Source organism: Rhipicephalus microplus, chromosome 1 (assembly GCF_043290135.1).
Source record: "Rhipicephalus microplus isolate Deutch F79 chromosome 1, USDA_Rmic, whole genome shotgun sequence".
Lineage (NCBI taxonomy): Eukaryota > Metazoa > Arthropoda > Arachnida > Ixodida > Ixodidae > Rhipicephalus > Rhipicephalus microplus.
In genome coordinates, this window is record NC_134700.1 from 11,868,422 (window position 1) to 11,886,191 (window position 17,770).

The 17,770-nt window shown below is 48.5% G+C and overlaps 2 protein-coding genes across 4 annotated transcripts in view; one reads left to right on the plus strand and one right to left on the minus strand.

Annotated features, from left to right (window-relative positions):
- The window catches only part of LOC119178179 (heat shock protein 60A), a 170,811-nt gene extending 166,308 nt beyond the window's left edge, over nt 1-4,503 (minus strand). The window contains exons 1-2 of one of the 3 annotated variants that reach the window (XM_075886726.1): nt 4,459-4,477; nt 4,230-4,350 (exon numbers count right to left, since the gene is read on the minus strand). In XM_075886726.1, the coding sequence (XP_075742841.1) occupies nt 4,230-4,350; nt 4,459-4,462 (125 nt within the window). In that variant the 5' untranslated portion in view covers nt 4,463-4,477. Of the gene's footprint in view, nt 1-4,229 lie in introns of all 3 variants that reach the window. The other 2 variants (XM_037429361.2, XM_037429360.2) reach the window with 2 other exon arrangements.
- A 781-nt stretch (nt 4,504-5,284) lies between these two features.
- Nucleotides 5,285-17,770, plus strand: part of LOC119178178 (10 kDa heat shock protein, mitochondrial) — a 35,195-nt gene continuing 22,709 nt past the window's right edge. Inside the window, exons 1-2 of the mRNA XM_037429359.2 lie at nt 5,285-5,442; nt 5,503-5,664. Coding sequence (XP_037285256.1) covers nt 5,440-5,442; nt 5,503-5,664 — 165 coding nt within the window. The 5' untranslated portion in view covers nt 5,285-5,439. The remainder of the gene's footprint in view (nt 5,443-5,502; nt 5,665-17,770) is intronic.

The window sequence follows — 17,770 nt, forward strand, 5'->3', positions numbered from 1 at the left end:
TAATGCAAGCCACAATAGAGACAACAACCTGCTTGTAGCACTAAGCCAAAAGAAAGTTCACACACGTTTTTAGAAAAAAAAAAACTGAATGATTAGCCGAATAGTTGTAATGTTGTCAGTTTCTGTTTCTAAGGGTGTATTTCTATGACGAACTCGAAGGATACCGCAAAACTGATTTGCACTAGATTTTTTTAGTTCCGGGAAGGCGGGCTTGCGAGCCTAAGCAGCTGCGCACTTCGTTCACGTTCTTCATGAATGTGGCTTACAATACAAAGGAATGCAAAAGGGCTTCGGGTCTCCTGAATCAATATTTCCAGATGATGCTACAAAAGTAACCTCATAGTGTTGCTTTTGTGCCAAGGAAGAGCCTATTTTGAAATAAAATCATGTCTTAGTGGTCCGCATCGGGTTAGCGCACTTCAAATTGCCCTCCTCAAGAATCCGACCGAGGGGACAGACTCAGGTCACTGTTGCCATGCACAACGTTGCCCGGCTTTACTACGCTAGCAGCAGCAGACCGAAAGCAGCGGGAACTACATCAGCAACAACGGCCATTGATCAATTTCATACCATCGGCTCCGAGACTGCAGATGTTTTTTTATGCAACTGCACCCCACTAGATGGCACCACATGTCCAGTGTAACTACGCGAAAATTTAATTTTAGAACCAATCGCACCATTTCCCATAGTAACATCCGGCGGTTCTTTTTTCCATGAATCAAACAAATGAACACAGAATGAGCATTTCATTGCGTCTCTTGATACACGAAAGGTTATTTAATGCACCTAGATCGACTACTAGTGATTAATTCTAGGCGGTCTGTCTGATGTCATTGGCATCATTTTGACAATGTCCTACTGTGGCACATGTGTTCTTGTGCATTTACCTCAATTTATCAGTAAGTAGGGCACTCTTGTTGATAAAATTACAATGAAGATGCCAGAGCCTACGGGGCGCAGAAGAAGAAGACTAGTGAAACAGTGCTTGGACTGTGTGGTTGGGTGAACCGCACTAGGCCTGTCTCAGAAGTATGCTGCTTTTTCCCAAGGACATTTCACCTCATCTGTAAATAAACACAATTACTTTAATCGTAACAGTTTGGTGGAACATGCCGGGTACATCGGTCTGGACGACCCAGCTCTATCGATTTTGCGACGAAGCAGGCGCTTGGCAGGCTTGCCACCGCAGCTATGAGACATGGAGGACGCAGGAGCAGGCCATAACGACCTCGTTGCTGATGAACAACACGCTCACCCGCCAGGACCAGCTCGCTGCAGCACGCCGGAACGTCAACCAAGGACCTTTTCGGGGCAGCCGAATGACGATGTTGACGATTGGCTCAAGCACTACCAAAGAGTGAACTGCTGAGCAGCTCGAGAATGCGGCGTTTTTTCTCGTTGGCACCGCGCCTCTTTGGTTCGACAACCACGAGAGTGCATGGACCGCATGGGACATTTTTGTGGACAAGCTGAAGAGGTGTTTTAGTGACTCAACAGCTAAGGTCAAGCAGGCGGAGCAAACGCTCTCACGCAGAGCTCAGTTATTTGGCGAAACATGCACCACCTACATCGAGGCCGTCTTGAAGCTTTGCGGAATCGTGAGTGCGACCATGTCTGACGAAGATAAGGTAGGTCACCTGCTCAACGGAATCACGAAAGACGTGTACAATTTTCTTATCACTAAGGAAGACCTACACACACCTTCCGACCTAAGGAGACACTGCCGAGCGTTTGAAGCGCTAAAGAGGAGGAGAGTCCTACCGAAATATAGACGTCATGACAATGTGCCAACGATTGCAAGTGTGAACCCTCCATCGCAGGACGAGATCTCCTATAAGACGAGTGGTTAAGGAAGAACTAGCTCACCTGCAAGCTGTGGGCACCGCCGGTGTCTGCCAGCAGTGTGCATTCGACCAACGGCCCCGTGAACCACCGGTACCTCGGATGCGTCAGAGCTACTTTGAGCGTCCACCGACAAGAGCAGAGAAGAACTACACCGTCACCGAGCTCGAGTGCTTAGCAGTCATCTCCGCCATTCAGAAGTTCCGACCGTATCTACATGGCCGTGAGTTCACAACAGTGACCGATAATCACTCAGTATGCTGGGTTGTGGGACTTCGCGACCAATCTGGCCGGCTGGCTCGCGCATTGCACCTCCAAGAGTACAGCTTTTCTGTGACCTAAAAGAGCAGACGATGTCACACAGATGCCGACTGCTTATCGCGCCTTTTTTCAGTACACACCAATGCTGACAACGACGACATTGATGACTATTTAGTTTTTGTCTCGTCCGACTTCCCATCGCTGAATCGCCGATTTGCTTCAGCCATGCAGCGCGCAGGGCCCATCGTGAGGCACCCGGTGCCGACGCTTCTCCGCTGCCCAGTCGCTCGATTTGTAGCCAACGACAGAGCAACACTTTTTACCCGTGTTGCTTATGTCAAGGCAAAGGACGTTGGTATGTGCGCACAGGCGCAGTAGTTGAAAGAGGAGTGTAAAACTACTGAGGAGTGTTGTGATGTTAACGAGGAGATGAAACTTGACAAGCGATTGAGAGAAATGGGGGAGGAGCGTTGGGCTAGGAAGGTATTCAGCTACTTGTACATGAAGAATTTCGATACAAAATGGAGGAAGAGAACCAGGAAGTTGACTGGTAAATACTTAGAAAACAGCAGGTGGCCAAACCAAAAACTATCGGTTAAGAATAAAGTGAAGGAAACAAAACGGAGACTGACATGTGGAGAATTGGCAAGATTAAGAACTCCGCACTGGGGATCTACCGAGCTTTGAAGCAGGAAATTGCCAAGGAAAGAATCTATGATAATACTCGGGGTAGTTCTCTACTGTTTGAGGCCAGGACGGGAGTATTGCAAACCAAGACATATCGGGCCAAATACGGAGGGGTAGACACAGAATGCAGTGCGTGTGGAGAGGAAGAAGAAACTGCCGAACACTTAATGTTCTGTAACGGGCTTCACCCTATAGTTCAGGATGATGGTGCTGAGTTTTTCAAAGCACTGGGGTTTAGGGACTGAGAGGGCAAAACAGACTAAGCTTGTAGACTTAAGTAGAAGGAGGTTATCTGATTGATGGCTAAAGTCAAGGCACGAGTGAAAATTAAACCCTCCACTGCAAAGTACCCGTCCAACTTTACTATTTAAAGGGAAAAAAAAAGATAAACCTAGTGGTTAGTTCAAGTAGTACGGCTAGGTGGTGTTAGCCGCCGCCCGATCCAAAGGGTACAGCCACATACATCCATCCATCTGGGCGCTCTGAGATCGTCGATGTATTCGGTTGGTACACTGCCTCTCACGCTCCGATCGCGAGCTGCCTCTGCATCTGGCGACTCTGAGCCAGAGGCCCAGAGCGGCCCATCAAATACGCCATTACGCAGAAACTCTTCCATTGTACTCACGACGGGTGAGAAGGCCGTAAGGAAAGAAGCACAAAGGGTAATTTTGAGACCTCAAACAGAACGGAACAAAACGGCGACACTGGCTCGGTCTCTGCTCATCATCTCGCCAGAGCTTTGACAGCTCTGACACGCCAGATCCAGACTCTGGACCTCACACACACACACCAGCGCACCCCGAGCAGTTTTCTCTCGCTGGGCTTGGAAATTCATCGTCAGAATGCGGGGCTCAAGCCTGTCTAAACCCTAAAGATTTCAGCCATGGAAGGTGCAACCGCATCAAGCAGCTTACTTGAGGAGGCTTCAGAAATTCCGTTCAACGTGAAAGACTGCATGCGCCTCGTTCCAGCTCAGCTTTATACATGTGAACCACTCCTTAGCGCATTGTTACCACTGTGAACGTGACAAGAGTGCAGAGAGCCGCCGAGTAAAAACAACCCAAGTTTTCCAACTCTCTTTTAACGCAGTACTCGCCTAGAGTTCGACCGCAATGGCGTCAAACACAGCGTACGGTCTTCCTTCGTTATCGGCGTGCGACTACGGGGCTCAACTTTAGCGACTTGTTTCCGGCAAGAGTTCCGCGCGGCTCGCTACAAATAGGCATCGATTCTCACTTCTGACATGGGTTCTGCCGAGCTTATTCGGCGGCAACTCGCCGAGCACGCCACGAGGTGGGTTGTGCGAGGCACGAACCCACGAGGACCGGCACGCCGACTACACGTGGTTTTAGGGCTAGTCGGAAGCAACAGTAGAAGCTGCAGAGAGGCGCCGATAGTTAAACAAGCGAACGAAACCGCTTCTCGCTGCATTTACTTACGGTTTGCAAAACTGTGCGACGAAATGTCCAACGGTCGAGTCTGCGATCGTCTGCAGCGTGCCGTACTCCACGCTGGTTGTGTTGCTCTTTGGCCAATGTTGGATACGACGCCACAGAACACCTACCAGATAAGCGAGCGGTTAAAAGGTGGCCCCGCAACTGCATGCTCTGTTTCTCTAAATGGCGATATTTAAATTATGCTAAGTTACACTGTTATGGAACAATTTACCCATTCAATCAAAAAGCCTCAGTAGCGCGATGAAAATAATTTGTGCAACTTTTGCCAACTCATGAACAATATGACAACTTTAATAAACTGTTCCGTTATGGGGCCAACATGTTCTAGAAATTACGACGGGTAAATGTGCAGTGTTATTTCAAAAAAAAGTACCACAAATAAACAATATATTGTGCAAAATATTGCTTTCAAATACACGTGTAACTTCTCAGAAAGCGTATTTTGTATTTTTTTTAAATTTCTTGTGCTGTCTGCTGCAGTGCGCATGCGCTGTCGCGTCACTGAAAACCATGTGCTCGTCCATGACCTACTACACTCCTGACCTGTTCAGATAGCGGGGTTCCTATGGGAGCGCGTGTCCCCGCTCTCGTTCAATCGCTCGCCGTAGGTGGCGCTACCTATAACCTGTTCGTCTGCTACTTTACGGCTGTTTGGACGGCGCTAGAGTAAGAACGGCTGCATTCCGTGATGAACAGCCGGCATATATGTGACTATTTTTTCACTTAGATGACTGGTCAAGTAAGCTGTTCAGTGTGACGAAAAATTTATTGCACACTGGTGGACAAATGCGAGAATCCGTAGACTTACATAGTGTAGGACAGCATATGTGATGTTGCGTCCATTTAATTGCAAAGAATTTGTGAATGACTTTTGAAATATTTGTTTCAAAATTATTTTTCATTAGTGCATAATAATTACGCAATATGAGTGCTCTGTTGGCCGAAATATGACCACGAACACTCAAGCTGACGTCAGCGAACAGGTGCTGACTAGCGCCACAGTGCTCCTAAGTTACGGCCCTAGCGGCAGAAGGTATGAACTAGAACGTGGGCGCTGGAAGAGGTGCTCTCTGGGCAGGTCAGGAGTGTAGTAGGTCATGTGCTCGTCCGTGCCGTCCTTCCGCCACCACACGCCAGATTGCCGCCGTTAGGTTTACCACGCCGTCTTCTCGAAGCTTCTCGGGTCGTCATCATGGTGAGTTGTTGTTTTTCTTCTTCTCTCGGCAGTCCATTCACGCGTGCCTCTCCATCGCAGGCCGGTGTGGGCAAGCGCCTGATCCCACTGCTGGACCGCATCCTCGTGGAGCGCTTCGTGCCGGAGGCGAAAACCAAGGGCGGCATCATGATCCCGGAGAAGGCGCAGGCCAAGGTGCACAGCGCCACGGTCGTCGCCGTCGGTGCCGGGGCGCGCACCGAGGTGAATTTCTCCTCGGCTCGACCCGTGAAAGGGTCTGTGTCGGCGCTGTATTCACTCCGTGGCCGCGAAACCGTGCCGCTCTTCGGAAGAGTGCAAGAAGTCCCATGGTGGCCGAGCTATGAAGCCCCCGGCATTTGCATAGGCATGATCTGAAGGTTGGCTCTGCGGCGGGCGTCGCACTCGCATGTCGCGGTCTCGGCACGTAAAAGTCTCCCCTAGTGCTGCGAGCTATTCGATCGCTCGGGGCGAATGGCGGCATGAAAACGCGTTTTCGCACTGAAATGAGCTACACAAGGTCAAGTCAAAAGAACAGTAATTTTTGGGCTCGTTGGTCCGTTACGTTCAATGAAGCCGCAACGCACGTGCCATTCGATTTCGGTGGTCTTGTCAGCGCTTCGTTGAGTGGTTCAAGTCGGAGCAATGCCTCCTAGGAGGCGTTGGCCAAAGCTGCAAGTGACGCCCTTTTTTTGTCGCCTTCCCTTTTTTTTCGTCTATGTGGGTCGCGACCTTAACGTTTCTTGATAATGAGGATGTTGGTAATCCCATATCTGAAATTCTTACTTCAGTTGTAACTCGAGTAAACGACCATCCTAGAAAGTATTTCGCTAAGTTGAAAGTTTCTATGATTGAGCAATGCTTTATCATGAGTCCTTTGAGTGTAATGTGACAATACCTAAAAGTTACTATTGTGTTATATGCAGTAGTAATGATGCGGTTAGTGCGATGGTATTTTCGAATAACCGCACCTGCATGTTGGAGATGCCTGTGAGGGCAGCATGTGCATGGAATGTCCAGGAAATTTGTCAATTGTAGCTGCGACACACTGCCAGTGTGCGAAAATAGAGAAAAAAAAAGTTACAGCGATAGTACAAGCTGGCTGAGCAAAAAAGTCTCAAAGGTCCTGCAATTTAAGGGATGTAACGCTCATGACATTAAATCTTAACATTGGAAGTTAAAGGGACACTAAAGCCAACTATTAAGTCGACGTCGATTGCTGAAATGGCAGTCCAGAAACCTTGTAGTGTTACTTTCGTGCCAAGGAAGGACCTATTTTGAAATAAAATCGCATTTTAGTGCTCCGCATTGAGATTGAAGTGCGCAGTGCGCGCACTTCAAATTGCTCGCCTCAAGGAGCGGACTGACCAGACCGTATCACGTTACTTTTGCTGTGCACAACATTGCTCGGGTTTACTTTACTAGCAGCAGCAGACCGAAAGCAGCGGGAGCTACAGCAGCAACAACGGCCATCGATCAATTTCCCGCTATAGGCTCCGAGACTGCAGACATTTTTTTTATTCAACTGCAACCCACTAGACGGCACCAACTGTCCAGTGTAACTTCGCGAAAATTGGAATCATTTTGAAAATGACCTATTGCGGTGCTTGTGTTCTTGTGCATTCACCTTGATTTCTTGGTAAGTAGGGCACTGTTGTTGATAATAGTGTCGTTTTAGATATTGTCATGCAATGAGCTTTCACTCTGACGTAAATTATTTGACTTTAATGTCTCTTTAAAGCCATTTTTCGTGCCTATATGGCGCAGGCATACATGGCTTGCACCTACGTCTCTGCTCGGAATGAATCAGCCATATTGGTAGACAGCAGTTACACCTTCTTCAGCGCTACCTTGGCGAGTTTCTTCCTCCACCATGGTGATATGCGCAGCTGTAGGCTATTATAATGTAACGACAGATGCAGTAGAAAGCAGCGAGTTTCCTTCGAATACCAAAGGCTATTGAAAGTGCTCACTGCCTGCCAACCGTCGGAGGACCAAGGTGTGCAATTTTCGACCTAGAAAACGCCATAGTTCATGTGTGCGTGGACCGCACTTTGTAGGCAAGCGAAAAAGAGAGATGTGAAGAACGTGGATTCTCTTGTGTTCATAGGAAAGCTTTCAGTGTTGTTAGATGACAGGAACCTGGACTGGGCACCATCTCCACAATTGGCTACAGCTTTGAGCGTGAAGAGTCGCTGTATATGCTACCGTTGTGAGCATATAGGGGAGGGGGTATGCACTTGAGTTCATTCATGAGGATTGCTAGCGCCGAAGCCGCCATTTTATGGGTCCGCACGCTCAAAAGTCTTGATGCACGCGCTGTGTCTAAGATCTATACGGCAACTTGGATGTTTAGAGACCTTCGGGACACTGTCTGCATGCCGAAGCACAGACAGCAGGACGACGAGTAGAACGGACCATCAAAATTAACGGCAATTAACGACTGCTTTGTGCCAACCAGCGGCGTAATGCACAAAAGTCTGCCTGTAAAAACGAAGTGACCGTGGCACTAAACAATGTACTAAAAGTAGTTGGGAGAGGTGGGTAAGTTGGTTCGAGGACGTTCTTTTCGGCACGCACACGTGGTATGGGAAAGCGACGGGCACCTGTTTCTCTTGTTAGCTTTCGTTTTCCCGTCCACTGTGTGTGCGCCAAAATGTTTCCAAAGGTGGCACTGCAGTTGTATTGCTGGTCTGTGGAGCTGTTCATCAATATGGCTGCCGCAGTAGGACCACAGCAACGGTGATGTCACATGCAAGCCGTGTATTAGCAAAATCCAACTGTTAAGTTTTGTCGTTCTATAGATGTTTTAATGTAATAGTGTTACAGTTACAAGAATGCTTATGAAGCCACTGATCCAGGAATCCTTTCGTTGTTTCACCGTCATGTTGCGCAAGGCGGATGACGCAAGTGCAGGCTCGAGGAAAGAGCGGCAAACACCGTCATCCGATATGGGTGAGCGAGAAAGGGCGTCAGCGTCTGTTTGCTTACTATTGGATCTGTGAATAACGCGGTTGTTGTACTCTTGAAGTTTGAGTGCCCAGCGAGCAAGTTGTCCGAAAGGGTCCTTGAGTGTAAATAGCCTACAAAGGGCGTAGTGGTCAGTGACGATGACAAATGCGTGACCATATAGGTAGGGGCGAAATTTTCCTAGGGCCAAATAATAGCTAAACACTTTCTCGGTCACGGAGTAGTTAGTCTCGGCTTTCATCAGAGTTCGGCTTGCGGAGGCGACGATATATTCATCAAACCCTGCCTTTCGTTGTGCGAGCACAGCGCCAAGACCAACACCGCTGGAATCGGTATTAACCTCCGTGGGGGCGACAGGAATCGTAGGGGCGGAGAATGGGTGGTGAAGTTAGCAGGCGACGTAATTTGGTGAACGCATTGTCGCATGCTGTTGACCAGGTGGAAAGGTCCCTGTTGCCGCTAATCCGTAAAGGGCGCACATATGGAAGCAAAATTTCAAATAAAGCGTTGGAAGTATGACAAGCCGACAAAACTTCCAAGTTCCTTTAGGTTCTTTGGCTTTGGAAAATCGGTGACTGCTCGAAGTTGGGCAGGGTCGGGAAGTATGCCGTCCCACGATACGACGTGGCCAAGAATGGTGAGCTGCCGGGCACCAAAACGACACTTCTTGAGGTTGAGTTGAAGGCCGGCGTCGGATGAGGCGCGTGAGGACGTGCTCGAGACAATTCAAATGGGTGTCGAAATCAGTGGAAATAACTACGTCATTGAGGTAGCATAAACATGTGTTTCACTTGAGGCCTCGTAAAATAGTGTCCATCATTCTCTCAAAAGTGGCTGGAGCATTACAAAGGCCAAAGGCATAACGGTAAATTCATATAATCCATCGGGTGTGACAAATGCTGTTTTTGGTCGGTCAGGTGCTTTCATAGGAACTTGGCAGAATGCAGAACGTATATCCAGCGAAGAGAAGTATTCTGCTTCCTGCAAACAGTCAAGGGCGTGGTCTATTCGCGGTAATAGATAAACGTCCTTACGGGTGATCTTGTTTAAGCATCGGTAGTCGACACAAAACCGAATCGAGCCCTCTTTCTTCTTAACAAGAACTACCGGTGACGCCCAGGGGCTGTTAGAAGGCTGTACAATACTACGCTGGAGCATGTCAGCAACCTGGTCGTCAATAACACAGCGCTCCTATGCTGAGACTCCGTAGGGACGTTGCCGTAGAGGTGTATGGCTTCCTGTGTCAATCTTGTGAGATATATTTCTTGTGCGACTGAGGCCAGAAGCCCGGCTGTCAAAAGAAGAGCAAAACTTTTGCAGCTGGTTGACTAACTGGCTTTGTTCTGAAAAAGACGTTGCGACATCGATGGAGCAGTGAAAAGCATCAAGGAGTGACTGGTCAACAACAGGGTCAGAAATGAGTGCACTGAGGTCCATTGAAAGTAAACTAGACGAAGCGTGAGAAATGTGACGGGCGTCCATCTTATGCATGTTACTGAGACATTCTCCTTGGAATACAGGTAAAGGCCCTTCTAGCGTGTTGTACACGGGCGTCTTCCTGACGCCATTACGGAGAGTAAGGAGAGCAACGGGCAGTGGAGAACATTTGCGTTGAACAGGGCAGAGGGCGTAAATAGGCCATCACCGTCGCACATAGCGTCGCACGACACAGTCACCAGCAGAGAAGAGCGTGGTGGTACGGTGCTGTCGTCGGAAACGGGCAGTTTATAATACGGTAGGGAGACTTCGACAGCATCAACATCAGGAAGTTGATGACTGCATTATTATTTGCAAGGAAATCCCAGCCGAGTATTATGGCATGGGAACACGAGGGCAGCACTGCGAATTCGAGGATATTGCCACGTTCTATTCCTCAAGCTTTGTTATTGCCCCAATACACTACACAATTCTCAGCGCAAACCACGCCTGCAGTTTTTGAGAAGCTTCGGGACTGTAGTAGATCATTTTGATTAGATCACGCCCACTCCGCGAACTGTACAGATTATTCTGGAACATTCGATAACAAGAGTGTAAATGCCGACGCTCCGTTCACTGCTATTTGTGCAAGACCGCTACTGTAATCAGACTTTCCGTTTACTGGGCAAAGGTTCGCCCAAATAAACAGTTAAATCCCAACATAAGGTCGCCTGTCTTCGGCCACGTTACGACCCCGTGGCATCTAGTGGAGGCGCTGCTTCGCTCATGTACCGGACGCCCCCGTCAAGCCATGAACCCAGCCGACGTCTCGGAGAAGACACAGACGCCAATCAGGAGCAGCGAACAAGCCACCGAAGCACGGGCTTCTACAAGACAAGGCGCGGAAGACCAAGGCCATGACCGCAACCGCAGCGACAATGACAACCGCAGTGTCCCAGCCCACGATCGTCATGCATCAACCCAGGGAACCACCAATTTTCCATGGGTCATCGTTCGAAGACCCGGAGACCTGGCTAGAAACATACGACCGTATGGCCGCCCTCAACCACTGGGACAACGAGAAAAAGCTCTGGCGTGTGTTCTTCTATTTGGAAGACGCCGCAAGGACCCGACTCGAGAATCCGGAGTCCATGCTCCGAACGTGGGATGTTTTCTGCAGCGCCGCCCTCAACCACTGGGACAATGAGAAAAAGCTCCAGCGTGTGTTCTTCTATTTGGAAGACGCCGCAAGGACCTGACTCGAGAATCCGTAGTCCACGCTCCGAACGTGGGATGTTTTCCGCGGCGCATTCCTGCAAACGTTCTCGAGCGTCGCTCGCAAAGAGAGGGCTGCTGCTTTACTAGAGACCCGGCTTCAGCTGCCAAACGAAAATGTTGCCATTTTCACAGAAGAGATGCCCTGCCAATTCTGTCACGCTGATTCAGACATGCTTGAGAAGAAAGTTCGTTTTCTCATGGGAGGGGTCAAACAGCTCTTTGCGGGGCTTATGAGGAATCTACCGAACACCGCCCAAGAATTTGTATCCGAAGCGACCACTATCGAAAAGACCGTGGACATGCGCACCAGACAATATAATCGTCGCCTGACTCTAGAATGCGCTGCTGCTCAAGCCAGTAACTCCGAAGACTTGCGTGAACTGATCCGAGCGATCGTGCGGGAAGAGCTGCGTAAGCTGTTGGCTTCAGCGCAGCCTCAAGTGGATTCGATCGCCGACATTGTGCGAGAAGAAGTTCGTCAATCACTTCGAATTCCCCAAGCACCGCTGCCCGAGCCGGAAGCTATGAGCTACGCCGCTGCAGTGCGCCACAGCGCTCTTCCCCGTCCACGCCAAAGCGCCACCCCATCGCACTTCCGTCGCCAGACGCGACCACCATCCCCACCGACGTCCTACCGTTCGCCAGCAGGCCAGCGCAGTGCGCCGAGGAAAACCGACGTTTGGCGTGCGCCTGACAACCGCCCGCTCTGCTACCACTGCAGCGAGGCCGGACACACATACCGCCGTTGCCAGTACCGACAGATGGGACTGCGTGGCTTCGCCGTCAATGCACCACGTCCGCAGCCAGGGGAACGGCCACGTGACATCGCCGACTACCTGACAGGAACTCGGTGTACACCACGAAGTCCTTCCCGTTCGTCGTCGCCCCGCCGCCGCATGTCACCGCACCACTGGCAGTACTCTGGCCCAACGCGGGGCCGGTCTCCTAGCCCGTACCCGGGAAACTAAGGGCAGCAACCGATGGAGATGCGGTTGCTGTGCGACGAACTACTGAAGATCTGACGACGACGCAACAGAGCTTTCCGTACACCACGCCGACCAGGCAAAGTCTTGACGACGAAACCTTACTCACCGAGGGTGACCTGACGACGCAACATAGAAGCAGCGGAACAAGCCGACGAAGCCATGACCCGACGCCACGGCCTAATTGCAACGTGAGACAGCGAACTAGCGACCTCGACGTTTTTATCGACGGCCACAGTGTGACCGCTCTCGTCATACTGGAGCCGACTATTCCGTCATTAGTGGGTCGTTCGCCGCGAAGTTGAAGACAGTTAGAACAGCTTGGGAAGGCCCCGAAAATCGCACAGCTGGAGGTCATGTCGTAACGCCAGCAGGAATCTGCACAGCGAGAGTCACCATTAACGGGCGTATTTATCCTGCAGACTTCGTAGCCCTACAGCGTTGCTGAAGAGATGTCATCCTTGGCATGGACTTCTTGTGCCTCCATGGTGCTGTCATCAACCTAAGAACAAAGTCGATAACGTTATCCACAGAAGAAGCACTACCGCCGCGCACGCCGTCAGGAAGCCATGCCTTGAATGTCCTGGAAAAACAAGTCACCATTGCGCCTCGCTCCAGCGTCATTATTTCAGTCGGCGCTCCTAAATCACCTGACTTGGAAGGCGTCGTTGAAGGCAGTCAGCATCTGTCGGTCACCCGAAATATTTGCGTCGCAAGAATTGCAGAGCTGCGGGGAGGCAAAGCAGCGAATATGCTCACGAATTTCAGCAATGAGTACAAACATGTGAACAAAGGAACGACGGTCGCATACATCGAAGAAATTGTGGAAGCCACCAGTGCTTTCGACCTCGCCAAATCTGCGGAACCTGCTCAGAGGAACCAAGCCCCACCCACAGCTTTCGACGTCAATCCCAGACTTTCGAATCATAAGCAAGAACAGCTCAAGGCCCTGCTCCTGCAATACGAAGATTGCTTTTCGTCGGTATCGAAAATTCGGCAGACCCCAATCACGAAACATCGCATCATAACCGAAGAAAATGCCAGACCACTCCGTCAGAGTCCGTACAGGGTTTCGACACTAGAACGCGAGGCCACGAAGAGACAAATTGATGAAATGCTGCAAGATGACATCATCCAGCTGTCCAAGAGCCCACGGGCGTCCCCCATGGTGTTAGCGAAGAAAAAGATGGGACCCTATGTTTCTGCGTCGATTATTGCCACCTGAACGAAATCACAAGAAAGGACGTGTATCCTCTCCCGCGAATAGACGACGCACTTGATCGGCTCCATAACGCCAAGTATATTTCGTAAATGGACCTCAAGACTGGCTATTGGCGAATCGAAGTCGACGAAAGAGACTGAGAGAAGACGGCGCTTACAACACCGGACGGCCTCTTTGAGTTTAAGATGATGCCCTTCGGTCTTTGCTCAGCGCCTGCAACTTTTCAACGCGTTATGGATATGGTACTGGCAGGATTGAAGTGGCAGACTTGCCTTGTGTACTTGGACGATGCCGTTGTGTTTTCCTCGAGTTTCGACGAGTATCTTCATCGCCTTGAAGCTGTACTTCAAGCCATCAAGATGTCCGGACTCACACTGAAGCCAGAAAAGTGCAGATTTCAACGGTAAGCGTCCCGTCCCTTCAACGGCACGACACCGTTGAAGGGATAGGACGCTTACCGCTGCTGTATTTCCAGGTTGCGTTCCTCAGCGCTTGGTCGACGTGGCTTCTCGTACGGTGGCCGTGCAGTCTTGGCCATGAAGTTCCGCTCCCGCTTCTAAGCGTGCAGGGATGGTCAGAGCTGGTTCCTTCGGCTACCGGCGGCCCGCGCCACGGTTCTCTCATGAACGCCATTGCGGAATATGACTCCGGATACAGCGGCCTGCCAGACAACACCTCGGTTACGTTCCTCGGTGACCTGCCTTCGAGGGTTCTCGAATATTGGCCGCTCTGCCTTGATCGGGCAGTCCCGTTTCCGAAAGTGCAAAGATGGCCACTTTTGGTTCCCTCGGTTACTGGCAGCTGGCAACATGGTTCACTCCCAGATGCACTCGCAAGCCATCACGTAGGATATATAAGCCAGCCATGCTCCAATTCGGTTGGGCACGACACCGTTGAAGGAATGGGACGCTTACCGCTGCTGTATTTCCAGGTTGGTCATTCAAAGATGCTTCCTGTTTAAAAAGTAGCAATTACTGCCTTGTTGCGGTGTCGTGCCCTCCTGACCTGCGTGATAAGATGTTCCGTACATTGCTGTTTCTTTCATGTCTGCGCCGGAAGTTTGCATCGTTGTTGTTGCTTTCAGGTGACATTGAATCTAATCGCGGCTCTGGCGTCGAGGAAACGCTCGCAATATTTCTTGACACAGTGCGTAGGCTGGAAGCGGGTCAGAATACAATAATTGGGGAAATTAAGGGGCTAAAAGAAAAACGGGATGCTACTGATAAAGAAATCAAAAGCTTGACCTCATATGAGAGTGGCCACTCTGGAAGCAAAGCTGGTTTCTAATGCTCCTCCGTCATCCAACTTTGCTGATGGTGCTATTGGTTCTATTTCTGATCAGCTTCAAGCAGTAGTATCAAGGTGTGAAGCGGAAAATAGAATGCGACGATGCAACTTGTTGTTTTTTGCAATTCCCAATGAGAACAAAGAAAGCTGGGAAACTTCTGAAAATAAAATTATCGCCGTATGCTCAGATAAGTTAGCGATCACCACTACCAGTTCTCAATATAAACGTGTGCACCGGCTGGGTAAATTTGCTTCAAACAAATGTAGGCCGATAATTGCTAAGTTTACGTTTTTTAAGGACAAACAAGCAATCCTCGCCGGTGCACATCGGCTGAAAAATACTGGCTTCTCTATTAGAAAAGATTTTTCGCAAGCAACACGGCAAGCGCGCAGGAAGCTGCTTCAGTTTGCTAGTGAACGGGATTGTCCTTTCAAACTAAATGTCGACAAACTTCGTATCGATAATACTACATATATCTATGACACTTGTTCCGACACCGTACTAACCGCTAGATAGCTAGTTGCCGATGTACGCAGTGCTAATGTTCAGCAGCCGTCTACTTCATGTTCTCCTTCACTTTCAGTATCATTTACTAATAATTGCAGTTTGTTACCGAAACGTGTCTTGCTTGATTCATATCTCGAGGACAGTAAACTAGATATTCTAATGCTAACCGAGACTTGGCTTCACGCTGATGTATGCGACACTGAGCTATATCATGCTTCAAATCAGTACTCGATTTATCGCCATGACCGGGCACATAAAAGGAGTGGCGACGTGCTGTTAGCCATCAAACGAACTATATGTTCTTTCCTTGTCGATACTGACACTCCCCTTGATATAGTCTGGGTCGCCTGTCCTACCTTAGCTGGAAAATTATTTATGGGCGTATGCTATCGCCCTCCGTCCTCTGACCGCCTTTTCGTGTCTGAGCTTCACAGAAGTATTTCCAGAGCTCTTGACCTGTTTCCCACCAGAAAAATTTACTTATTTGGTGATTTTAATTTTCCTGATATTAATTGGTCTCGCACGTCTTTTTTGAACAGTATGTCAAGCGAATTCATCGAACTATGTCTTGACTTCAATTTCACCCAGCTTGTCTGAGAGCCCACTCGCGATGCTAATGTTTTAGATCTTATTCTGACAACAGAGCCACATACCATAGGTACAATTGTGCAATTAGATGGTTTTAGCGATCACAACCTTCTACAGTTTTCAATTAATATTCCACTAAAATTTCCGGGTGTTCAGCGCAAGGTAATCGGAGATTATAGCAAGGCAAATTATGATCTAACGAAATCTGAACTTGATGTCTTCTTACACAATACATTTCTTCCCTCATTCACCAACAGGTCTGTTCAGGATAACTGGAATTCCTTTAGAAACATTATAGCGCTCCTCATAGATAAATATGTTCCACTAATAACAATCTCTAACAACAAATCCAACCCATGGTTTAATAAATCGCTTAGATCACTCAGAAATAAAAAGAAAAGGTTGTATGCTTCAGCTAAAAGGTTATCATCTTCTAAGTCATGGTCTATGTATAAAGACTGTTTAAAATCTTACTGTCTTGCGATTAGCGAAGCGGAAAAGAAATATTTTTCCGCCGACCTGTCTTCACTTTTACTGACTAACCCTTAAAAGTTTTGGCGTGCCATTTCGCCTGACCGTGGCAGTGACATTGTTACATTACATAACGCCGATAATGTTCCTGTCTCTGCATCTGAGTGTGCTTCAACCTTCAATTCGTTTTTCTGCTCGGTTTTTACTAATGAAGACTTTTCTTCAGTTCCCTGTGTCACCGACCGTGAGTACTGCTTCATGTCTCCTATCATTGTTACTGTTGAAGGCATATCTAAACTTATACACGGTCTAAAGCTGTCTACATCGTGTGGTGTTGACAATATTAATTCCAAGGTACTTAAAAACACATCCGCTTCCTCCAGTCAAATTTTATGCCTCATTTTTCAACAGTCTTTATCTTCTGGTCAACTTCCCACTGACTGGAAGATAGCAAAGGTTATTCTGATATTCAAGGATGGTAACAAACACACACCCGGTAACTACCGCCCTATTTCGCTAACATGCATCTGTTGCAAGCTGCTTGAACACATTATCACCCCTCATATATACAGCCATCTTGAGTCAAATAACTTCTTCTTTCTAAATCAGCATGGTTTTCGGAAAGCGTTATCTTGTGATACTCAGCTATTAGAATTTACGTCTGATTTACATAACGGCATGAATAGTAATAAAATTGTTGACTGCATCTTTTTAGACTATGCGAAAGCATTTGACAGAGTTGCCCATTGTCGCCTAATAGCTAAGCTGTCTGCACTTAAACTCGACTCATCAACATTATCTTGGCTTAGAAAGTTTTTGTCTAATCGACAGCAGTTTACATTTGTCAATAACTTCAGCTCGTCTACCTCATTTGTTTCATCAGGTGTGCCCCAGGGCAGTGTATTAGGCCCTTTTCTTTTTCTGATTTATATTAATGATTTGCCTTGTAACATTTCTTCCTCAATTCGTCTTTTCGCGGATGACTGCGTAGTGTACAGAACTATTAACTCTGAAGAAGACCACGTACATTTACAAAAGGACCTCTACTTGATAAATCAGTGGTGTGACCATTGGCAAATGGCGCTTAACACATCTAAGTGCTGCGTACTTTCTTTCACCCGGAGGAAATCGGTTTTTAACTTTTCTTACTCTATCTGTTCAGCTGTAATTCCCCGTTCATCTACATACAAATACCTTGGTGTCCATCTTTGTACTAATTTTGCCTGGTGTACTCACATCGACAAGATATGCGCGAAAGCAAACAGAACTCTGGGATTCTTGCGCCGGAATCTGCATCATTCACCATTCCGCAGCAGGCCTACCAAGCGTTTGTACGTCCTCAGCTGGAATACGCTTCATCGATCCGGTCTCCGCATCAACAATACCTAATAGATAAACTGTAATCCATCCAAAATCGTACAGCCCGCTTCATCACTTCAATGTATAACCGCCACTCCAGCATCACCCAAATCAAACGCGATATTGCCCTTACTAACTTGGATTCCCGCTGTTCTGTCACCCATCTATGCCTCCTCCATAAGTACTACTACAACTCGTGGACCAGTCGTCTATCGCTTGACATCCCTTCGCGTACATCTAGTCGACTTC